Source organism: Anabrus simplex, chromosome 2 (genome assembly GCF_040414725.1).
Source record: "Anabrus simplex isolate iqAnaSimp1 chromosome 2, ASM4041472v1, whole genome shotgun sequence".
NCBI classification, from domain to species: domain Eukaryota; kingdom Metazoa; phylum Arthropoda; class Insecta; order Orthoptera; family Tettigoniidae; genus Anabrus; species Anabrus simplex.
In genome coordinates, this window is record NC_090266.1 from 310,916,761 (window position 1) to 310,943,639 (window position 26,879).

General features: G+C 39.7%; 1 protein-coding gene across 1 annotated transcript in view; it reads left to right on the forward strand.

Annotated features, from left to right (window-relative positions):
* The window catches only part of Dph2 (Diphthamide biosynthesis 2), a 183,223-nt gene extending 180,891 nt beyond the window's left edge, over positions 1-2,332 (forward strand). The window contains exon 7 of the mRNA XM_067139051.2: positions 1,783-2,332. Within this exon, the coding sequence (XP_066995152.2) occupies positions 1,783-2,096 (314 nt within the window). The 3' untranslated portion in view covers positions 2,097-2,332. The remainder of the gene's footprint in view (positions 1-1,782) is intronic.
* The last annotated feature ends 24,547 nt before the right edge of the window (positions 2,333-26,879 follow it).

Consider the following 26,879-nt stretch of genomic DNA (forward strand, 5'->3'; position numbering starts at 1 on the left):
AGATAGTGGCCTGTTTCATCTAAAGATCTCCAAAAAACCCGTACATTACTAACAGATTTTCTGAATTTGAAGTCGGATAAGATATACTGTAGTCTGTTATGGATCTGGTACCCCTACCCTCCCATGTGCAGCAGTGAATAGCCTTATGCTTGAAGAATGTATTCGTAACTGCTAAACTCATTCTAGCACAGAAGTCCAGCAGATGCATCTCATTCTTATTGGCTTCCATATCTTCCCCACATTTACCAATCACCCTTCCGTATCCCTCAGTTCTATTTCCAACTCTCGCATTGAAATCGCCCATTAGCACTATCCTATCCTTGCTGTTGACCCTGACAACGATGTCACTCAATGCTTCATAAAACTTGTCAATTTCATCCTCATCTGCTCCCTCACATAATGAATACACCAAGACAATTATCGCCCTAATTCCTCCAACTGCCAAATCTAACGTCATTTCTTCGTTTACATGCCTAACAGAAACTATGTTACGTGCAATAGTATTCTTGATTAACAGCCCTATCCCAGACTCTGCCCTTCCCTTTTTAACACCTGTCAAGTACACTTTATAATCTCCTATCTCTTTCTGGTTATCTACCTTTCCCGAATATCACTTACTCCTAGCACATCTTTGCTGACTCAGCCAGTTCTACTTTCTTTCTTCCATAAGCCCCATTAATACCGATAGCTCCCCATCAAATTCCCTTTTGTTCGCCAAGTTGTTTCCAAGGAGTTCCTCGCCTGTCAAGTGGGAGTGGGATTCCGTTACTTCCATAGGTCAGAGGCTTGCTTAAAATGTTCTGAACTTGGTAAATTCATGAAGCATGATGCTACCCTACTTACACATAGTCCAAGGGAGGATCTCTCATCTGACCGGTTAGGGACCACCAGTGGATTGCATAGCCCTATCCGCCTGAAGACAAGGAAGGCCATGACTCAGAATATGTCCGAGATGCCCACTCCCATTCCGTAGCAACTGGTATCCCGACTCTCAGGACCACTTACTAGGCCACTCAGCCATTGCCCATGGTTCACGAACTAGGACGTGACTACAGTAACCCACACCATGAACCTTTGACCTTAGTTGTTAAAACCAATATGGGATAAAAAAAATCAGATTTATAAGTTGTATAAATTAAACCAGAATATCATGAAGAGGTTGGTTTTCTGGCCATTATAATGTGATTTTTTTAAATACTGTATGATACCGCAATCCACATATCACTGAGTAGTGGAGGACTGCTTTGTAATTACAACGAACGTCACCGCTCCACTTTCCTCTCAAATGTGTTTGCTCTCTTGCTTCACTGTACGTATGCTTCCTACGTAAGCTGCCCACATTTACATAAGGCCAGCCTCTGTGTATGTATAAATGAATTGCTCTTATCTGTGAAACTGAATTATGTTGTAGATGTAGCTTGAAAGTAAAATATATCTGTATTTATCACTTTTCTACATCAGTAGGCAAATGTTTGTGCATTAACTATGAAGCTGAAACAATATTTCATAATGAAATAGGAGAGTTGGCAGGACATTCTCCTCTTACTTTCATTATTGTTACTGGTATGTGGTACTCCACAATCATATATCATTGCCCTGGAGATGTGCACCAATAATTTTTATAACTGTGTTACATATCTGTAAAGAGTACTTCTGACATAAGAAGAGCTCTTCACTCATCCCATTCATTCACAGTTAGCTGGTCAGTTATACATCCTATTTCCTCCATATTTCCTTGACTGTTTGCTTTTGTATGCTTTATACCTTTGTTCTTCTGTTTAGGTGGCTGCAATTATGTTGCAGAAAAGAATTCGCCTGATGATTATGAAGTTTCACATGTTTCATTGATTGATGGTCGACTCCATAGTTTCCAAAAATCTAGTCCAGAACCAGAGGAGAACCAGCACTCTACAGCCATTTCTATGAAAGGAGACACCACCGTGTCAAATCCTCTCGTTTCACATGGTTTGGGTTTATCTTCAAGAAGTTGGACAGGTTTACAGCAAAATCTTGGAGAGACTGAAGTTGCACTCTGTGCCCCAGGTCTTCAAGGGATTCCACAGAAATACACACATGAACATTATTTGGATAAATAATATACAAAAACTCTTTGTTATTCAAGTGTGCTTAAATAACTGAGTGGTTGCCCTGTAGTCAATGCTACAAAATGTAATTTTATTACCAGTGATGTGTAATCATTTGATGCAATTTTAAAAATGTATATTTAAAGATATAACACTTGAAAGACGAGTTTTATTCTGATTTTATTCAATATTTGCCATTCTTTGACCAGATGCAGTTCCTTTGAATAACTTTCTCCAATTAACATTTTTCAGCTGTTCCAAAATCAGTCTATCAAGAGTACGTATATTTTTCCTATGGATTATGTTTTTTACTCATTTGTCATGTAGCCAAGTCTCTGAATAATGGAATTTATATCTCCAGTATTCCCAGTTTATTATTATTTTCCTTTTGTTTAATTTGAGAATAAGTGTAAATACTGACAGTAATTTGATCACCATGCTTACTACAAAAGAAACCATGTCTGTGTGCACTCAAGGCAACACAGCATGCTCTCCACCATTTCACTGACCTCCTGCTTCCCCTTGAGTAGGGCACAGCAGCAGTCTTCCAATCATCGGGATAGATACAATAAACAGAAACCATTCACACCAGAAAAGACAGCTACACTGAAAAGTACAGTATGGCCGAGGAGGGGAACCATAGTGCTGGAAACAGAGAAAAAGCTGAACTTGAGAAGAACGTAGACTTGGTTTCAGCTTTACAGTGTCATCCGTCATTTAATTTCATTTCAGGCCAAGTTGGCTGATAGGCCTTTCAATTGTTTATATGCAGTAGATACTGGTTTTTCATATATGCATACAAATTTTAGAGACTGCATGTATAATGTGTTCTGGACAAAGCAATAGGGTAGATTTCTTCAGGTCGCTTCTGCTGCTTCTCTCACATTCACTCCATTTTGAAATGTGGTGTTACAGAAGAAAGCTGAAGGTGAGATGGTTAGATTGAATCATGAAGGAAGAGATACTGAATTAAATAGGCAAGAGGAGAATGATTTGGCAAAATTTGACCAAAAAAGAGAATGATAGGACAAATCCTAAGATGCCCAGGCCTTGTTCAGTTAGTTTTTCAGGGAAGTATAGGTGGTAAGAACAGTAGGGGTAGACGAAGGTATGAATATGACAAACAGATTAGAGTGTATGGAAGATGCAGTAGTTACATAGGAATGAAAATGTTAGCTCAGGATAGGGATCAGTCTATGGACTGAGATCCAACAACAACAACAACAACAACATGTTTTGTTATTGCCATGGAGGTGTGCAACAGGAATCACTAGCCAGTGCTAATGGAGTCAGCTTATATACCACTATATAAGTTGACTCAACAAGTGACAAATAAAGGACCATGTGTAGGAACACATAGTAGCATAAACATAGACCGATCAGTGTGGGAAGGAGGAGCAAGAGAAATAGGAGACAAGGGCTGGATATGATACGTAAACTTAATAAAATAGTGTAGTTTATCAATAAACACTGATTCACCAGCTATTACCCGATTTCCTAATTAACCTTTCAAGTGGTACATTTCTTTTGAGTAGCTACTAACACTGGCACATTTTCCATAAGGTTCTGGGAAGCAACATATAGTGAGATACTCTTGTGTAGTATATTTTTTTTTATCAGGTTCAAAAAGTACAGAATATGTATCAAGCTATCAGAAATGTCATAGAACGAAGGGCAAGGCGTCTGGCTCGCTGAGGAAAGCAACGGGAACTTACAGTGAGATACTTTTAATTGGTCAGGTATCTTCATCAGGTTTAAAAAATAAAGTCTTACTATCAAACTATTAAAATTATTACCATGCCAAGGGCAAGGAAAGAGAATCTGTCTCAGTGAGGAAAGCAGCGGGAAACAACTTGTGATCCATATGGTTCAATTTATAGAGTCTCATCAAACTAGGTGTCTTTTCCTATATACACCAAGAACTTCCACATGTAATCAGACTTAGATTCACACAGTTCAAATGATTTGATACCGAATCTTGAGCGCTTAGACAGTATGACACGACAAACATCCCTTCCACAACACAAGAGACTCGTCTACAGACACAGCCCTTTCAGGTGTGTACACACTTCGGAATCTGCTATTCAAGTAGTCCAGAATAGATTTCAATTTGTAGAATTTCTTCGGACCACATGTGGCTTCATCGTATGCTTCGTTATCGACAAAGTATAAGATTTTGAGAAGGAGATGAAATTTTCTTTCAGAGAACAGCTCCAAAAGTATTGGAGTCTCTAATATCTGTCTACGAGAAAAGTAGCTCTCGTTGTCAGGTAACTGATGAATGCCTTGCAAGAGAAACAATGCAAGGAAAGTCATCATTTCATCTTTATAGTGTCAGTCCACTGATTCACTCTCAAATATAGTTTCAAGCAATCAAATTAATTTAAAAACCACCTAATCGATACTTTATTTTTACCTTGGGCAAAATTAAAAAACATTAGCACACACAGAACATGTTTCGACCACTTAGTGGTCATCTTCAGCTGTATAAAACTATGTACCATGGGATCCTAAAAACTATTGCTCTAGGTCAGGGCCATCCAGTCATTGCTCCGAGAGCGCGCCTGCGCTCGATGAGCACTGGGCAGTCAGACTAGTGCTCCTACCCCTACCACCACTACACTGTGGCAGCGAGGAGACCTGAGACAGACGGACGATGTTCGGACCGCGCTGACTAGATGCGTATGTACAGTCGTGTGCCCGACGGCTTCTGTGGGATTGTTAACACCATATTGATAGGGCTGTTTTTGCCATAAATACACCGCATATACAAATCGAAAGGTACTCCGATGTATGCAATGTGTACAAAACGAAATCAAGCGTTAAGTAAAAAATGAGAATGAAACTCCAGAGCCTGTTTCCAGTAATTCGACCGGGTCAGGAATGGAATGAATGCTAGCGGCGAGGATAGGAATTGTGCCGGCTGCTGAAGCCTGTCGCACTCCTCTGGGGCAGTGATTAATGAATGACAGATGAAATGAAATGATATGGGAGAGTTTTGCTGGAATGAAATACGACAGGGAAAACTGGAGTACCCGGAGAGAAACCTGTCCCGCCTCTGCTTTGTCCAGCACAAATCTCACATGGAGTGACCGGGATTTGAACCACGGAACCCAGCGGTGAGAGGCCGGAGCCACTGAGGCTAGACTTACAGAATAGTGCTGCCTGAAATTTTCTTTCAATTCTTCCAACATCGATTAGCGACTGGCGTCTGTCAAATCAGCGTAATCATCCCTGTGGTTGGCACTGTAGTGCCGTTCCAAATTGTGGTCTTTTAAACACAGTAAATCTCGGTGGCACACTAAACATGTGGCATGCCCTTTAGGCTGTAAGCTGTACAATATAATTATTAAATTAATGTAGTAATGGTCCACCTTTCAATACTAATATGTAATATTCTAAATTACATTAATTAATTAGGGACTAGTTTCGGCCGGGTCTGGCCATCTTCAACCTTAATGTAAAACATCTAATAACTAAACAAATGTACATGCACACAATTGACATGAAAGAAATGAAACAATATATACAAATTGACGTTAAAAAACTGGGATGAAATCATGATTAAATTTGAAAATAAACTAGGTTCTAACTTCTTGAGTATACTCATCATTGAGAATATTACAAGTATTAATTTATATACACAAAACATCTAATCATTAATAATTCAATAGTAAATGGGACTGGTAAAAGTTGATCCCGTAGTTCATCACCAAATCTATTAGAGTGGTGTTAGTCATCTGCAAGCCATTGAACACCGCTGTAAATAACCATTAGCTGACGGAGAACTGTTAGATGTTGTTTCATCATCAATCAAGGTAATAAAATGAGACGCTCTTGTGGTGCTTGTTAAATCATGCTGAAATGTTGGTTGTTGGTTCAACGAGAGCATCTCATTTTATTTTTGGTCCAACAACATTTCAGCATGATTTAACAAGCACCACGAGAGCATCTCATTTTATTACCTTGATTGAAGATGAAACAACATCTAACAGTTCTCCGTCAGCTAATGGTTATTTACAGCGGTGTTCAATGGCTTGCACATGACTAACACCACTCTAATAGATTTGGTGATGAACTACGGGATCAACTTTTACCTGTTCCATTTACTATTGAATTATTAATGATTAGATGTTCTGTGTATATGAACTAATACTTGTAATATTCTCAATGATGAGCATACTCAAGAAGTTAGAACCTAGTTTATTTTCAAATTTAATCATGATTTCATCCCAGTTTTTTAATGTCAATTTGTATATATTGTTTCATTTCTTTCATGTCAATTGTGTGCACATACATTTGTTTAGTTATTAGATGTTTTACATTAAGGTTGAAGATGGCCAGACCCGGCCGAAACTAGTCCCTAATTAATGTAATTTCGAATATTACATATTAGTATTGAAAGGTGGACCATTATTACATTAATTTAATAATTATATTGTACTTACAATTCAATACGGATAAGAACCATGAAGTTTATAACCTATGATATAAGGTGTACAGAAAAATGAAATTTCCCATTCTGCTGTAAAGGCTGCTGCTTCACCACTCCTTTTTTTTTTTTTTGTGAATATCAGTCATGACAACTGCGAAACTGATTTAGTTACACACTGTCAACAAAGCGCATTGGACTAGACTAGCGACTGATGGATCGGCTGCTCGCTTCGGCGAGGCAGGCTCAACCAGCCAAGCTCCTCCCACCACTACCAAAACTACCTTCCCCCACAGCGCTCGGAGCACCGGCTTAGAGCGTGGCCAGAGCACTAGCGCTCGGGGCGCACTGTTTGGATGGCCCTGCTCTATCAATCAATCAATCAATCACTACTGATCTGCATTTAGGGCAGTCGCCCAGGTGGCAGATTCCCTATCTGTTGTTTTCCTAGCCTTTTCTTAAATGATTGCAAAGAAACTGGAAATTTATTGAACATCTCCCTTGGTAAGTTGTTCCAATCCCTAACTCCCCTTCCTATAAATGAATATTTGCCCCAATTTATCCTCTTGAATTCCAACTTTATCTTCATATTGTGATCTTTCCTACTTTTAAAGACACCATCCAAACTTATTCATCTACTGATGTCCTCCCACGCCATCTCTCCACTGACAGCTCGGAACATACCACTTATTGCAGGTTATAAACTTCATTTTCCTTGTCCGTATTGGAGAACTACTTGTGATAAAATTCCTTTAGTTTTGCCAATTGCCAATTGAAAAGGTGGCAGTTGGCAAAACTAAAGGAATTGTATCACACATACCACTTAGTCGAGCACCTCGTCTCCTTTCTCCCAAGTCTTCCCAGCCCAAACTTTGCAACATTTTTGTAACGCTACTCTTTTGTCGGAAATCGCCCAGAACAAATCGAGCTGCTTTTCTGTGGATTTTTTCCAGTTCCTGAATCAAGTAATCCTGGTAAGGGTCCCATACACTGGAACCATACTCAAGTTGAGGTCTCACCAGAGACAAATATGCTCTCTCCTTTACATCCTTACTACAACCCCTAAATACTCTCATAACCATGTGCAGAGATCTGTACCCTTTATTTACAATCATATTTATGTGATTACCCCAATGAAGATCTTTCCTGATATTTGTACCTAGGTATTTACAATGATCCCCGAAGGGAACATTCACCCCATCAATGCAGTAATTAAAACTGAGAGGACTTTTCCTATTTGTGAAACTCACAACCTGACTTTTATCCTCATTTATCATCATACCATTGCCTACTGTCCATCTCACAACATTATCAAGGTCATTTTGCAGTTGCTCACAATCGTGTAACTTACTTATTACTCTGTACAGAATAACATCATCTGCGAAAAGCCTTATCTCTGATTCCACTTCTTTACATATATTACCCCCATTATTGCCTAGTTAAGCCCAGCCAGTGAGCGAGAGATCCCAAGGGGGACCGTTCGTTCATTGGCTACTGCTTTTTAGAGGCATTTAAGGAAAAGAAGGGTTGATGACCAAGCCAGAAAAATAAATTTAAAACAACACTCTGACATTTATTAACACAAGCAGATCATAAATAAAAATATTCTTGCTGATATTACTTTCTTTTACAACTTTCATAACATCCATTTCTTCCTCAGTCTTTGAGAAGCACATAATTCTTAATGGACAGCTTTACTGGTCTGTAACGAAAATCAAAGAAAAATTAGGCCTACCGCCTTTTGAAAATCAAATATTCGGCTGAAAGAAATTCAAAAAAACTTAACAGAGAGGTTCACAAAATAACTCGACAACTGTCTTGCTGATATTTTTACAATAAAGTAGTTAAAGGCTTCATGACTTTAAAGTAGCCTCAACACGTGGTTTAAGTTGAATTCTACTAAGTTTATCTTTTAAAGTATTTACTATTGGTCAATAACACCAGTATAAGCTTTAACAGAAAATCGAAATTAATTTCAAAAACTTCAAAATTAATTAATTATTATTCTTATCATTATTATTAATCTCTCTCCTTATTTAATTAACACGTCCTTCACCATCACACGATCGTGTTTCCAATTAATTTCTCACTGCATCATTCACTTAACAATTGTCATTAACATTCCAAAATAATTATTTTCCAATTAATTATTGCGACTCATTATCACCAGAATTCAAAGTAATTATGCAGCTAGTGAACATCTACTTCTGATCCTTGAATGGCATTTATGATTCAAATTAACTTTAAAATATTTCAAAATTCAAATATAAATGTGTTAGAAAACTTGGTTATCCACGTGTGGGCTAGTTAATTAATAGTTTACAAATCGATTGCCTTTGTGAAAATAACGAGATGATCTTTCCTTTTAAATCACGTTCATCAACAAAAATAAATCCTTTCCTAGTCTTCCTCGACTTAAACTTATCAAATTTTCCCTTAAGGACATGAAAATTACTTCTTAAGGTAGCACACAACGATGAATGTAATCTGCGTCGTCACAAGTACACGACCAGATCAAGTTAAATAGAATAAACATGATACAAGAAAAATACACATATTTACATACACACACACTCATTCATACTGGGAAACACGTCTTTTATATACATTATTGCAAACATGTCTTATATAATCAGAAAGAATGCTTTCCCAAAGCTTACATACAATGCATGTCAAACTTACTGGCCTGTAATTTTCAGCTTTATGTCTATCACCCTTTCCTTTATATACAGGGGCTACTATAGCAACTCTCCATTCATTTGGATAAGTTCCTTCATGCAAACAAAAATCAAACAAGTACTTCAGATATGGTACTATATCCCAAACCATTGTCTTTAGTATATCCCCAGAAACCTTATCAATTCCAGCTGCTTTTCTCGTTTTCAACTTTTGTATCTTACTCTAAATGTCATTGTTATCATAGGTAAATTTTAATACATATCTAGTATTACTCGCCTCCCCTATCTGGACATTATCCTTGTAACCAACAATCTTTACATACTGCTGACTGAATACTTCTGCCTTTTGAAGATCCTCGCATACACACTCCCCTTGTTCATTAATTATTCCTGGAATGTCCTTCTTGGAACCTGTTTCTGCCTTAAAGTACCTATACATACTCTTCCATTTTTCACTAAAATTAGTGTGGCCACCAATTATGCTTGCCATCATGTTAACCTTAGCTGACTTCTTTGCTAGATTCAATTTCCTAGTAAGTTCCTTCAATTTCTCCTTACTTCCACAGCCATTTCTAACTCTATTTCTTTCCATCCTGCACCTCCTTCTTAGGCTCTTTACTTCCCTGTTATAATATAGTGGATCTTTACCATTCCTTACCACCTTTAAAGGTACAAACCTATTTTCACATTCCTCAACAATTACTTTAAACCCATCCCAGAGTCTGTTTACATTTTTATTTACCGTTTTCCACCGATCATAGTTGCTTATTAAAAACTCCATCATGCCTGTTTTATCAGCCATATGGTACTGCCTAACAGTCCTAATTTTAATATCTTCCTTTCTTTCACATTTATTTTTAATTACCAAAAAAACAGCTTCGTGATCACTAATACCATCTATTACTTCGCTTTCTCTATAGAGCTCATCTGGTTTTACCAGCACCACATCCAGAATATTCTTCCCTCTAGTTCGTTCCATTACTTTCTGAATCAGGTGCCCATCCCATATTAACTTATTTGCCATTTGTTGGTCATGCTTTCTGTCGTTCGCATTACCTTCCCAATTGTCATTTGGTAAATTGAGATTACCCGCTACGATCACGTTCCTTTCCTTATCGTTTCCCACATAACAGATTATCTTATCAAATAATTCTGAATCAGCATCTGCGCTACCCTTTCCTGGTCTGTACACTCCGAAGACATCTAGTTGCCTATTATCTTTAGAAATGAGCCTTACCCCTAGAATTTCGTGCTTGTCATTTTTAACTTTTTCGTAGCTTACAAATTCTTCTTTCACGAGAATGAATACTCCCCCTCCTACCTTTCCTATCCTATCTCTACGATACACCCTCCAGTTCCATGAGAAAATTTCTGCATCCATTATATCATTTCTCAGCCATGATTCAACTCCTAATACAATATCTGGTAAGTATATATATCTATTAAATTACTTAATTCTATTCCTTTCTTTACAATACTTCTACAGTTGAACACTGACAGCTTTATGTCATCCCTACTTGATTTCCAGTTCCCTGTTCCCTTAACACCGCTGTCTAGCGCACCCTGTTTCCCTGAATGTACCTCCCTATTACCCTTCTAAACAAATGTCCTAACTTATATGTACCACTGTGGTTTAAGTGAAGGCCATCTGAGTGCAGATCCCTATCTCCTATGCACCCATTAGGATCTAGAAATTTCACTCCCAGTTTCCCACATACCCACTCCATAGTCTCATTTAAATCCCCAATCACCTTCCAGTCAGTATCCCTCCTACACAGTATTCCACTGATAACAATCTCCGCTTCCTGAAACTTCATCCGTGCTGCATTTACCAGATCCCACACATCCCCAACCATGTTGGTACTTATACCTGCTTGTCTTACGTTATTAGTACCAACGTGAAACACTACCACTTTCTCCTTTCCCTCCTCCTTCTCTTCTACTTTCTTCAACATCTGTCTTAACCTAATTCCTGGATAACACTCTACCCTGGTACCCTTTCCTCCACACACCCTTTCCCGACATGTCCAACGATAGAATCCCCCATGTCCAGAGCCTCAACCCTACCCACCTCATTTGATCCCCTCCCCTCCTGGTCAGTCCTATCTTTCCTGACAGCTGCAGAAGCTACTTCCTCCTCCCTTTTCTCCATCCCATGACCCTGTTCCACCCTTCTTTTCCTATCCACTACTCCACATTTCCCTTTCCTACCTCTTCCCTTTCTCCTACTTCCGAACTTCTCGGCAACAGTTCCCTGTTCCTCATCTTCCCTCAGTTGTTCTACCTGCAGTGACTCGTACCGATTTCTCATCGACACCTGTCCTGAATTTTGATCCTGAATGGAGCCCTTAGCCTGCAATCTCCTTCCCCTTAAAACATTAGACCACCTGTCTTCCACAATTCTCCCATTTCCTTCCAATCCCTCTATTTCACCTACTGTATCCTGTGCATTGTTTGGAGGCCTACTTTCCTTCCTGTCCTCTGTGAGTATCCTAGGTGCTCTAAAAGAAGGGAGGGGGGTCAGGGAGGTTGGGGGGTTAAGGTAATATGTGTGGATGATACTTAAATTACAATTTGCGTCTACAATTGTGTTAAAAAAATGTATTAACTAATATACATGTTTAAAATATTTAAAATACCACCACAGACGCTTTTAAATATTTTAAATATGTATGTTAGTTAATAAGTTTTTAAACACAATTGTAGACGCAAATTGTAATTTAAATATCATCCACACATATTACCTTACCCCCCAACCTCCCCGAACACCCCCCCCCCCCTTCTTTTAGAACACCTAGAGCAATAGTTTTTAGGATCCCATGGGACATAGTTTTAAGGTTTAATGTGCTTACTGTCCAAATGTTTTCATCTAAGCTATCTTTATACAGTTGAAGATGACCACTAAGTGGTCGAAACATGTTCTGTGTGTGCTAATGTATTTTTAATTTTGCCCAAGGCAAAAATAAAGTATCGATTAGGTGGTTTTTAAATTAATTTTTTGATTGTACTCATCGATATGGTCATGAAGTTGACAGCCTACAATATAGTTTCAAGGTCGGTGTGCTTTCTAAAAACTGTTGAGCATACCGGTTGGTTTCCCTACTTATTAGTTCTGCTAATTCAGGAGTGATAAATAATTGAAAATATTCTTGCGGATTATTTACGTCTTCAGTTTGTACATTTAATCCAGGTTGTGCCGTAAATGTTAAATCTTGGCCGTTCAGATCCTACCTTCATCCATACACCGAGCTGAATATCACCGCTAGTGCTACAGCCACGTTCACTTGAGTCGCTTTCACCATTACACTCACTATCTCTTGACATTTCAACAGTAGTCTCACTATCAGATGACACATATCTCTCTGAATTGTCACAGTGTAATAAATCAACCAGTTCTTCTGCTCGCAGACATTTCCGAGCTCCACTTGCACCTGCCATAATGCACTATCTACCACTCTCAGCAGCCTGGCGGCCGGTACTGGCTGTCTGCCAGCTGGGTGCGGAACGAAAGCATTTCGCCCGGTCGCATGGTTTTAGGAGAGTGATGCTGCAAGCAAAGCTCAGAACTAACATACACACAGAAAGGAAAGCGATCTCGGATCCTACAACGGAATAAGTCGCCATACCCACCGCTGAAAGACATTTACAATGTGATGATGGAATAATCCGTCATGGCAACTTATGAAGCCATGCGGCTATGACAATTTATTCCGTCATTACCGCGTGAAAGGTTAACATAAGTACAAAAAAATTTTCATGATTACAATACAGACAGGTTCAGGATGCCATGATGACTAATCTCTGCATACTACTAACCTTAATATACCAAAAAATACCAAAACGACACAAGTATACCACATGTGTCTATCATCAATACACACTTCCTGAAACAAACATCCATTGTGTTCCCATTGATCTGTCAAAGTCAACTACTGATTTGTGGGCAGTGGAATTAATTTATTCAAAGAACATTTAAAAACTCCCTTGGAAGTTTTAACATCCACTGCACGCACAAGTCCATCACTACCGGGGTAGGTTTTGACCTCAACAGCTATTTTCCACTGTAGTGGTGGGGTTTTCTCGTTCTTCTTGAGCACGAGAGCACCAACGGCAACATTAGGCTGTACAGTTTTTCATTTTTGGCGTTGCTGAAGGCTGCTGGGGTAGCTGGTGGACCATCTCCTCCATATATGCTGTAAGAAACACTGTAGCTTCTCCAATCTCCTTAGCTGGGACAGAGAGACATCGCTTAAGCCTGGCTCCAGAAAGGAAACAAGTGGAGAACTAATTAAGAAATGTCTAGGTGTTAAGGGGAGGGGTTCATCCGGATTACTGGACAACACAGTTAAAGGCCTCGAATTCAAACAAGCTTCTATTTGACATTGCCAAGTACCTGACTCTTCGTAGGTAAGTACATATGAGCCGGGCTGAGTGGCTCAGACGGTTGAGGCGCTGGCTTTCTGAACCCAACTTGGCAGGTTCAATCCTGGTTCAGTACGGTGGTATGGGAAGGTGCTCAAATATGTCAGCCTCGTGTCGGTAGATTTACTGGCAGATAAAAGAACTCCAGGACTAAATTCTAGCACCTCAGTGTCCCCAAAAATTGTAAATGTAGTTAGTGGTATGTAAAAACAATAGCATTATTATTATTAAGTGAAGAACCAGGAGGTATAAAATAATTCCGCTTGAACTGTTCAGTAGTAGCAAAGTTTTCTGTCTTCCTTGAATGATACAGAAGAAACCCGTATATGAAGCTCCTGTAGTTCCTTACTAGCCTTAACAAACTGAGTCCCATTATCGGAATAAACATTGGAACATTTGCCTCTACGAGCTGTAAATTGTTTCATGGCAGCTCTAAATACACTTGATGTCAGACTACTGACCAGTTCAATATGTACCGCCTTACTGCACACACATACAAAGACCACAACATAACACTTTGGGTTGCGTTACTTCTAGCAGAGCCAAGTTTCATCATTAAAGGTTTAGTGTAGTCCACACCAACATTCGTAAAAAGCCGAGAAGGCTGAGGACGATCATCAGGGTACTGTCCCATTAACAGTAGCCTCGTTGCTCCTTTGAGTTTAACACACTGCAAGCTCCTGTGAAGAAGGTATCTGACTACCTGACGAATCCTCAGAATCCAGTAGTGCCATTGCAAACTGGAGACGATAAGTTCAGATCCTACATTTAGCAGACAAGGATGATTGCTCTATAAACAAGCACACTCAGGTGAGGTCCAGGAGGCAAGATCATTTGCTGTTCTGTTTCATAAGGTAACACTGACTAATTCAATCTTCCCCTACTTTTAAAACTTCTTCGTCCAGAAATGGATGGAGGCTGAGAAGACTGCTGCTTGATGAGATCAGTTCCTTCTCTTTCATAGTTTCTTAGAAACAGAACATTGTGCAATCTTGACACAAGTCCTCAATTATGTCCTTAATTTCTTGATGTTCATAGTACCAATCATTTTGTCTATACCTGGAGTTATAGAGCTTACCAAGACTAGAAAAATGCTCAGTAATTATATTCCAGTCTGTGAATGATATCAAGTTTTTAACTGTGGTAGTACATCCTTCTGGCATAGACTCCTTAGGGCTAATGTGAATTTTCTCAGGCCAGTCTGACTGAGAATGCTTCAACCATGAATCATCTTGCCACCATAATGTGGACTGCTGAAACCTCGTGATATTAAATCTGCCGGGCTACCTTGAGACGATACATGTCTCCAGCAACTGCCTTTACTCAGCTGTTGGATCTATGATACACAATTTCCAACAAATCTTTTCCAGTATGAGGCTGGGAAAGATAACCAACCTAATACCACCATTGAGTCTGTCCAATAATAGATGCTGGAAATGTTAACCTCCAACCTTCATATTTTTTCTTAACAAGTTTGGCCATAAGAACAGCTGCACACAGCTCTAGTCCTGGAAGAGTAATTTTCTTTACAGATGCAACTCTGGATTTGGTACACAATAATCTAACAGATATGTTACCAGTATTATTTACAGTTCTGAGAAAAATGCAGCAGCCATAAGCCTTTACTGCATGCATTTGTATTCTCTTAATATTTGGAAAACTTAAATCTCAATGTTCTTGACATCAGATAACTGAGAACTTAATTCATGCCAGCTGTTAGTTAGTGGGTTAGGCAGTGGATTGTTCCATTGTAAATTATAAGACCGCAATTCTTGGATAAACATTTTAGGCAAATAACATACGGGCCAATGAGACCAAGTGGATCAAACACTGAAGTAATTGTTGAGATCACCTGTCGTTTTATCAAAACATACTCCTTGATAGTCAATAAGGAACTTGTCAGCTGTAGGATGCCAGAGTCTTCACACCAAATTCCTTGTCCAGTAAAACTGGTAACTGTATTTCCCTGCAGCTCAGTGGCATAGCTTCTATGAGAGCAGGATGTCTGAGGATATATCCAGCATTCAAAAGAACCTGAACCAAGTCTTGCTGTAATCGTAGTGCCTTTTCTCGCTCATGTTAGTACATTGTTGATGTAAAAATCTTCCTTCGATATTCGCGACACAGGAGGGTTTCTTGCTTCTTCTTCATATGATACCTGTAGCAGACGTCATGTTGCCAGGAAGGAGCTTGGTCAGTGTTCTCAGCTGGTATAAGTGAATAGGCTCCTTGGGATTTGATCGCCTCAAGATGTGTTGGAAGTAGCTATGATCCGGGCGTACTAATATATTCTTCTACATCTTCTCTATATCGTCCTTGAAGATAACTGGATGAGTTATAAATCTTAGGACTATGGAGTACAAATCTTGTTGAAGTGTAGGTCCTGTTAACAACAAATCAGTCAGAGAACAATCACTAGTAGTTTTACTTGAGCAATCAGAGACTACTCTTAACTTAGTTGTTGTGTTTGACTCCTTAAATACGGCATGGTGAAGATTGTAATAAATGGTTCACAAATCTCCAATTTGCAACTCCCTTCTTTCCTTCATGAGATTTAGCCTTTCATACTCTGTAATGAATTCCGTATATGCTTCAGCAAGAACCGATTGCCTAGCAAAGTGCTTCTCAAGAAGATAAAAAGCAATTGAGTGCAACCTGGTAGTATTCTCCAAGCAGTGGCGTATACTGAGGGCTACCAAGGCTATCAGTGAAGCCCAAACCTGAAATGCGAGCGATGGAAATCTAAAGCACATTATATTGTAAGCATCTGACACATTGTTCCATTTGCAAACCTTGAAAGCAATGAGAAAACACGTCGCGCGTATTTCTGAGAACAAGGCTTCGGAGACTGATATTGCAGCCCAGATTCTCATCCCTTGCCATCGACTCGCCTCACGCGGCTTGCTCCTGTCTGGCTACAGGCACGGGGAGCGGCGGAGGATAGCTGTGCTAGGCTTCGGTCCATCAGATCGCCACTGCTAACTATCACCATGCGTTACTCATCGTGTATACTTCCTCACCTCATCCTTCTGTCTTAAATAAGATAGATGATGGAGTGCTGGTATTTCACTCCCGTTTACTTCTACATCCTTGTAGGAAGACACTGCAGGGCTGCTGTTATAGGAGCGATATAGTTTTCTTTTTATTGGTAGATCTGCTAAAATGAAACGCAATCTTTCAGGTTTAGTGTTCTCTTTTTTTGGTTGGAATCGAACCCGTGATCATGGGTCGGACACCACCACTTATCTTCCGAGGAAGATAATTAACCATTGAACAATGGGTACGACCGCTGTAAAATTCAACATTGTTATTTAACGATTATGATGATGTTAATAATAATAATAATAATAATAATAATAATAATAATAATGGTGCATGGCATCTACATAGGCTTGGTGGTGACCTAATAAGGATAAAATGAATGGCGAAGTCGTCATAAACACCCAGTTCCCAAGCCAGGGGAATTAACAGTATGAGGGGGTTGATTCTGAAAATTGAACTGGGGCCGTCGGACCAAAGGCAAGCACTCTATCCATTTGGCCTCAAAGCTGAACTTCAATTTGCTAAACCTTAGGCTACCAACTCGATTGATCAGGTGTTGAGTATTGGCGGTGGCAGAGGCCAGGGCAGTAGCTTGTGAAGCAGCCTTGACAACACAGCTGGCAGCTCCGTTGGCTGTTTGATGTAGCTCAAAATGCTTAAGGCTTGATGTTCCCTAAACCAGCTATCGAAAAGGGGTAGTCTAAGTCTAGTGGTAGCCCATGTCTTGATACCAGCATACGCCACTGTCTCCAAGGTTACTCAGATCCTGTTGAAAGGGAAGGCTGACAACAAATCGTCCATCTGCATTGCGCGATTTAGTTTTCTGGAAATGCCTCTCACAAATGTCATGCTCAGATCTCTTAAAATTATTGGGGATATCTTCCAGCTCCCAGAATCTGGTTACCTGACAATCAAGTTCAGCTTTATTGCGTAGACAGAAGTTTTGAGATGATTCATGCACATGTGAAGGGAATGACTGATATCTACTAGCCAAATGTGTTTCATGCAGAACTGCCCAGTCACCTGGCCTGGACCTACAATCATTCTTCATGATTTCTTAGAACACTTCTGTCCATAACAAGATGTCAACATTTCCTGGGATATGAAATTCAGGATCAGCCAGCTGAATGCCCTCAGGATGATTCCGTTCTGATGTGTCTACTTCCCTTGCAGGCAAATAATTATAAGAATAAATTGAAGAAGGTTCACCTTTTCAATACAATCTATCAATTAAATGATATTACATAAGTCTCGGGACTAGTTTCAGCCACTTAATGACCATCTTCAGCCAAATAACAATTAGTTATTTTACTTAATACCAAACGATGAATATCAGCATCAAACTCAGAAATCCTTGCCATAATTGACGTCACACAGTACTTCGTATGATGGCTAACTCCATGTATTCCTTCAATTGGGGTGAGATTTCTAGATCTTCTTAAATTCAACCTCTGAACTAATCATTTGGTAATATAATTGGATTGGCTGCATGAATCAAGAAGACATCATGCCTTATGAATTACTCCTCTTGAATCAAGAACATAAACAATTGCTGTTGCCAACAATACACAAACATTTCTTTGGTTCTTAAATGGGCAATAACTTCCAGTTCTTATTTCTGATGACCTAACCATTCCATTTGCATAATTGCAATGTGGGTGTGATTCATGTGATGTACCACCTTCCTTAACTTCGCCATTAACAGCGTGGTGTTTTCTCTCACATGTATGGCAGGAGCTGCTCTTACACTAGGAAGACTTATGATTGTCTACAAGAAGACATTGAAATACAGATTTTTAGACTTAACAAATTCTAAACGCTCTGATAGAGATAAGGCCTTAACATGTTCACTGCTATGCAAATTACACATTCCCACCCCCAAAAACTGAAAATGAAAAAATGATATAAAATTTACTAAATGTTGTCAAAAATCCAAACATGTGCCTATAAGGATGATACATGCCTAAATTAAAATTTTTGAAGACTTCTAAGTCTGTGGGTTGGATTCGGCCCCTCAGCAGCGTGCGCTACACCACTAATTGCTGATTTGTTGAAAATCTTATGTTATAATGAAAGATGTCCGACTCGTTGGCTGAATGGTCAGCGTACTGGCCTTCATTTCAGAGGGTCCCGGGTTCGATTCCCGGCCGGGTCGGGGATTTTAACCTTCATTGGTTAATTCCAATGGCCCGGGGGCTGGGCGTTTGTGCTCTCCCCAACATCCCTGCAACTCACACACCACACATAACACTATCCTCCACCACAATAACACGCAGTTACCTACACGTGGCAGATGCCGCCCACCCTCATCAGAGGGTCTGCCTCACGAGGGCTGCACTTGGCTAGAAATAGCCACATGAAATTATAAATTATATAATGAAAGATTACGATAATTACTGTTTATGACATGTTATAAATTGGAAAACTGTTAAAACCATATTTAGCTTTATTAATGTTGTTTTTTCACTATGTACAATAATTTACAGCTCCACCCACCATCCTCTGTTTGGTCCACTTACATGTCTTTGTGGTATTTGTCAAAGCAACCAACCGGGCAAAGCCCCGGCAAATCTGGACAGCCAGAACAGAAAAACATTGATTGTTTTTTACTTCCTGCTTTATAGCAGACCCTGCACTTTTTGTGTTTGCTTCCTCCTTTGGAGTCTCGCTCATCATTTTGCACCAATCGATGTAAGTTGTTCTTTCTTAGAGGAGTGTGCACTAGCTCTGCTTGACGGGGTGGCAGAAGTGATTCCACTATTTATAGGCGAAAGTCGTATAAAACCATTTTCGGATTTCCAACCCTGGTATTGTGCATGTTGTATAAGTGGAAAGCATTGATGATCAACTGAATGATGTGGACAAAAATTTTTGGTACCAGCGAGGGTTTTCCTTTTGAAAGGATAGTATGCCTTGAGTTGGTCACACCAATCAGTCCCTTTCATGTGTGCATTATAATGCACTATTGCCAAAGGTTTTTCTTTTTCTTGGCCCCTTTTATTTGTGATAGTGACCATTGTGTTCTCAAATTGCGAGGAAATGTATTGTACCACTCGCTTGTCCTCCATTTGCCCACCATAATTCCGTCAGTGTACTGAGTAATGGTTCCACCTTTAGGCAGTATTGCCGTCTTCACAATTGGAGGGTTGTGGTGCCGGTCAGCTCAGAGTGTTCCTGTACTGTATGTGTTTTCTGACAGCAGCTTAGATGCTAGGGCAAAACTGTTATAATAATTGTCCATGAACAAGGCAGGGCCATTATTCAGAAGTTGCTCCAAAAGATGCATGACCACTTTTGTAGAGTGTCCTTTCCCAGACAACTGGTTGTTGGCTCCGGCATACACAATAAATTTGAAAGTGAGGCCCTCAGATTCATTTAGAGCATAAAGTTTTATGCCATACTTATGCCATTTCCCCTTCATATACTGCTCGAAAATCAAGTGACCCTGCCAAAGTAATATAGCTTCATCAGTGGACAGTTCCCGTGAAGGATAATAAATGCTGGACATTTTATTGTTGAAAAAATCAATAATTTGTCTCACCTATTCCAGCCTGTCTAATGACAGGGGTTTGGGATCATTGATAGGTCTAGCTGGGGAAAAGTGTAGGCATTGTACTATAAGTAGAAAACAATCCCAGCTCATATACTGTCGAAACGCAGGAACGTTGAAAAGCCTGTGAGTTTTCCAATAATATTGGAGTCTGCTCATTCGCAATGTTCCTGTATGAATCAGCAGACCCAACAATGTCTTTACTTCATTGACATCAACGTCCTTCCATCTCGTAATGCACGATTTCTCCTTTGTGCTTGGGCCACAAAACAACTCTAACGCATAATTGTTCGTCACACGTCAAAAAATTCCAAAAAATTGTTATCAAGCAACAATAGGAACCAATTGGCTTGTTTTCTCCTGGTATCGGCACTAGCAGTTTGTTTTCTTTGCTAAATGGTATGTTCTTCAAGCCGAATGTTCGATCTGACCAGGTTGGGTTGAGTTCTGGTTCGTCCGAACCTTCCGTTTCAGAATTAGCACTTCCTTCACTCATACAATCATGATCACTGCCGGACAAATCAACACGACAATGAGCCATCACACACTCACGATAAAAACAATTTAAACACATAGGCCCACTACTGCCACAATCGTAAAAAATCACCAAAAGATGTGAGCGGCGAACGACGAGTAAAAATATATCTCACCACTAGTACTCACGGTGCGTACAACATACGATGTGTCTTCATCAAGAGCTGAGCTCACACTGACTGCTTAGAAATGGCATGGCAATGCGGGCCGGATCCGGGTCACACGCACTGGCGGAAAGCGCGCTAGTGGCCAGATCCGGTCCCTCAGCATTGAACGTGTTAAACTTGTCACAGTGATATAAAACATGCAACTGATTACAGTACTTACGTTGTTTGTTTGCCTGGGTAAGTGTGTGGGTTTGGTTAGGGTTGAACTTATTAATTGTCTTTATCTTGGATTGACTACCTACAGGGCCTGACACCTGGTTTATAAGAACTCAAGTAGATCCTTCCAGTCATAACTCTTTCCTGAAGCAGAAAATACTTCAAATTCCTTCTTAGTCCTACTGCGAAGATTATATAACATTAATTGTGTAAGCATCAGTTCAAACAAAGAAACATCCAACATGAGGGCTTCTAATGCATTCTTATTACTTGTCATGTGGTTTAATAAGCGCCTGAGCTCGGATGATGAGCCTTCACAAAACACTTGGGGAAGACAGTCGTTCATGAATATGTCTTACAGCTATTAGTCTAGGATTGTCATATCTACAAGTTATTAAATCCCATGCAACAACAAAATTGTCATTTGAGACAGGAATATTCTGGACCAACTGTCTTGCCTTGCCCATTAGGTCCAAAAACGAATAATGTAGTCTTTGAACCTCAGTAAGAGATGGATTATTTATAACTAAACTTTGAAAGGTATCCTTGAAACTAATCCCATCGTTGGAGTTACCAGAAAATTGTGGAATTTATATTCTTGGCAACTGTACACTGCTGACAATGCCACCTTGTTTGACATTGTACTTGTAGGATGGCCTGCAATTTGAGAAGCCTGAATTGATCTAGGTAAAGAGACCAAATGACCTAGCACAGTATAATACACATCTTCAAAATTCTCTCTGCTGGTTGAATGGTCGTTAGCATCATCATTACCGAGCTCGATGGCTGCAGTCGCTTAAGTGCGGCCAGTATCCAGTATTCAGGGGATAGTGGGTTCGAACCCCACTGTCGGTGGCCCTGAAGGTGGTTTTCTGTGGTTTCCCATTTTTCACACCAGACAAGTGCTGGGCTGTACCTTTATTAAGACCATAACCGCTTCCTTCCCACTTTGCATGCATGTTAGAGACAAAATATAAATTCCTCGTATAACTAGGTACTTAACTGTGTTTGGTTCCATGATAATAATGAAAGGAGCAAGGATAATAATAGGAAATGGACTTATATTAAAGCAGATGCTGATGACCCGGAGCAGCTGTTTCCCACGACGATTCTAATCCACTAGGTAGTGGCACTGTACCGTTTCAGTGAATGGGAGATAGAGTCAGCCAAGGAGGATATATTTTAAAATTTAATTCAATATTCCATATAACAAATACACACATTCTCTCCAACCATTTCACAATGTTCAATGAAATTTCATGATGTACACAGAAAATCCACCGAGTAAATGTTCATCATATCGAAAAATTTGCCAGTCACTGAAATCATTCACCACTTGTTGCAAAGCGCAACTTGAAATGAGCTATTGTTTGAACTATCTTACACCAGTCTTCAGTGTACTTGGAAGTGAGCATGTAGATGAATGTTCTTACATCATGCACTAACAGAATTTCTTTAGTGTTCACGAAAGTAAGCACGCAGCTACTGAATGTTCTTAAATCATGAATTAACAGAATGTCTTCAGTCACTTTGAGTAAAATGGCACTGATGTGTTCACCATGTGTTTCGATCGAATATCGAGGTAATACCTGGTCCGGAGGACCAAAAATAATGCATATGGTACTTAAACTTAATAACGTAGTGTAGTTCACAAATAAGCACTGATTCATCGGATCTTACCCAATTTATTACTTAATGTAAGTACAAACATTTTACATGATTGCAATACAAAGAGGTTTGAGATGCCATGATGACTAATCTCTGCATACTGCCAACCTTAACATAACAAAAATACTAAAAAGGACACAAGTTTACCACATCCGTCCATCATCAAAACAAACATCCTGAAAACAATGAACAAACAAAATAACAATCTCTACATCTTCACATACAAGGGCTCTCTCCTCATCATTCCTTGATCTTCTAAATCTATTTCTTCTTAGCCCCCAGTGGTCTGGTTTCTGTTTCCCAGCTTTATCACAAGGACAGGTTTCAACACTTAGTGAGGGGCTATGTTTATAGATCTTCAGTCTTGATGATGGGAAGTGTAGCATAAGAAGAAAGCTGGATAAACACAGGGAAAGAGAAGAGAGAAAAGTTTAAGTACAGCAGTGTATTGACATTCCTACATTTCCATATACAGTACTGAAATGAAATGGCATATGGCTTCTAGTGCCGGGAGCATTTGGCTCACCAGATGTAGGTCTTTTGATTTGACGCCCGTAGGCGACTGGCACATCTTGGTGAGGATGAAATGATGTTGAAGACGACACATACATGGTTAAAATTCCCGACCCTGCCGGGAATCAAACTCGGGGCCCCTGTGACCAAAGGCCAGCACGCTAACCATTTAGCCATGGAGCCGGACTATACAGTACTTACAAAATATGTTGATAATGACAAACTGATGAACACTCCTGTTTGGAGTAATTTGGTTTCATATCTGGCCAAACGTCTTGATAATGACAATAGAAAAGAAAACCTACAACCTGTTTTCCAGTCTTTGACCGGGTCCGGGATGTAATGAATGAATCAGATATAGGCTGTTATTACGATGGGGTCGCCACTCCCAAAGTGATTTATATTAAGGAGTGATAGATGCTATGAAATGAGAATGGAGAGTGTTGCTGGAATGAAAGATGACAGGGAAAACCGGAGTACCCGGAGAAAAACCTGTCCCGCCTCTGCTGGCCAGCACAAATCTCACATGGAGTGACTGGGATTTGAACCACGGAACCCAGCGGTGAGAGGCCGACGCGCAATGACAATAGAGTAGTGCTTTATTTGAGACCTGCTGCTTCAGTGGATCAGTGGTAGTGTTTCCAACACATGATTCGAAGTTCGTGGGTTGGATCATGGCTGAAGTAGTTGATTTATGAAGGATAGTCAAAAATCTTGGCATGCCATGTTGTCATTGGCATGCTAAGGATCTCTGACGGTGTGCTTGGTGTCGCTTGAAAAAATTCAATTAACTCAGCCATAGTATCCATTCCAGTTGCATTCCACTTTTGTTGCTAGATAGCAGCAAAATCGGAGTGTAGGCAGGCCACCTAGATGGCACCACTTTATAAGACCTGCACCTGCTAATGCCATACAGTTATTATTATTTATTTATTATTCGTTAATCAGCCCGCCGGGTGGCCGCGATCATTAAGGCATTGAAGTCTAAACAATCTGACACTGAGGTTAGCCAGTTCGAGTCCCATTGGTCGAAAAAAATGTCACCATCAGAATGTTGGCCGGCAGGGTAGGGGAGGTAGTGGTATACAATTTATAATCACTAGATTGCGTGCCAAAAGCCTGGATTAAATTCCAAACCTCTCCGCAGTGCTCATAGGGAGTGAGGGCATATACACAATAATAATTATTAAATTAATGTCGTATGGTCCACCTTTTTCAATACTATACTATGCAATATTATTGAATTACATTACTAAACTAGGGACTAGTTTCGGCCTTGACTGGCCATCTTTAGCCTTAATATAATACATCTAATAACTAAACAAATGTAAAAACACACAATTGACATGAAAACTAATGTACAAACACACAATTAACATTAAAATCTGGGATGAACTAAGTGTAAAATCTGAAAAATAAATTTGGCTCAAAATTCTTAGCATCTGGAGTATGCTCATCATCCAGACTATTTCTTGTATTGATATTCGTAGAATTGTTAGTTCCATCACTGCTAATCATTACAATTTCAATTGCAAAATGGGAACTGGTAAATGTTGATCCTGTAGTCAGATCATCAATCACCAAATCTACCTGAGTGATGTTAGCAGTATGCAAGCCACTGGATGCCACTGTAAATAACCACCAGCTGATGCAGAACTGCTAGATGGTGTTTCCACATCGACCAACGTAAATAAAATGAAATGTTCCTGTAGTGCTTGTTAAAAACATGCTGAAATATTGTTGGACATTGTCAGGATAGCACATGAAGATATGGTTAAAACTGACACTTTCTTAATTTGTGGCTGGTAAAAATTTGCAATTCATTGTAGTGTCCATGAAGTTAACCTGAATAAATGATAGATAAAATTAATGAATAGAAGGAGAGAGAGAGCGTGTTAGTCAAATGGCATACTTCTTCTCACGACGTAACACCTCCGAAGGCTCCTGCCAAATAATTAATTTGTCTCCACAGATGCCGTTGTATGCTCGTTTAGAGCCATCTTTCACTTTAACCAATGCATAGCCAAATATCGGAATGATGCTACCTTTCCATTGGTTCAAAACATTGCGTACCGGGCGAGGTGGCCGTGCGTGTAGAGGCGCGCGGCTGTGAGCTTGCATCCGGGAGATAGTAGGTTCAAATCCCACTATCGGCAGCCCTGAAGATGGTTTTCCGTGGTTTCCCATTTTTACACCAGGCAAATGCTGGGGCTGTACCTTAATTAAGGCCACGGCCGCTTACTTCCAACTCCTAGGCCTTTCCTCTCCCATCGTCGCCATAAGACCTATCTGTGTCGGTGCAACGTAAAGCCCCTAGCAAAAACAAAAACAAAACAAAAAAAACATCGCGTTCCTGATGCTTACTTCAAACTTGTGTCATATGACCTTCTAGCCTCTCGCCGGGCTCCTGAAATGTGGTCCGTTGGTCCATGCCATTGACTTACATTATTTCCTTGTTCTAAACCAAGCACTTGAAAGTTGGGTGCGTCTTATAGAAATTCCTGCTTCTTAATATAGCTTACGAACAAATAGACCCTCGGTTCCAAGCTTCCTGTTGAAATTGTGAAATGTACCGTGAATGTATTTGGTCCCTGCAAGTTACCAAGGCTCAATAAAATTAAATATTCCCTGTTCTCTCAAACATGAATGATTAAATAAATGAGCACTTCAATAAGGGCTCAAAGTATAAAATACGAATAAAATTATCAGGCTCAAGTGGGATTCAAACCAACCACAGCTGTATTAGCAGCACCCCACTTAACCTTTGACACCATGGCGACTCCAGCCAGCAATTTACCGGAAAGTGTACTAGATGGATAACTGCTTCCTTTTCTTAAATGCACACACATTTTCTATCAGAATTCCATCGCTTTTAGCATTCATTCCATACGATAATGAAAGCTTATAATTTGCACGTACTTTTTTACATAACTGTATGACAGTTATATGCATTGTGTAAATACCTGTCGCATACATGTTTTTGTAAAGGGGATGATGTAGTGAGTGGTTAAAGGCCATTGTTGCTTGGTGTACAGCAAAGAAGAATTGACCGTCACACCACCAGTGATGTTCGTTAGGTTGCCTAACAACAGAAAAGTCAGGCACAGCAAACTCACCCGATATTTACCAGATGCTGTAACAGGAATTAAATCATGGCTGAGAAGTGATATTATAGGTGCAGAAATTTTCTCACGGAACTGGAGTGTTCATCGTAAAGCAAGGTTAGGAACAATAGAGGGGGGAGGGGGGAATATCCATATTGATGCAAGAAGAATTTGTAAATTACAAAAAATGAAGGATCAGAAATATGAAATTCTATATGTAAGACATCTTTAAAGATAATTGGTAACTTGAAATTTTGAGGTGGCACTGCTGGCACTGATGCTTATGTGGAATTATTTGATAAGATAATCAGCTATGTGGGAAATGACACAGAAAGGAATGTTACAGTAGTGGGTGATCTCAGTTTATCATATGTTAACTGAGAAGGGAATGTGAATGACTGAAATACGACTAGCAAATGGTGAATGAATTAATATGGGAGGGACAGCTGAATCAGAAAGTGATGGAACCAGCTAGAAGGAAAAATATTCTAGACATGGTGCTGATAAAACCAGATGAGTTCTTTAGGGA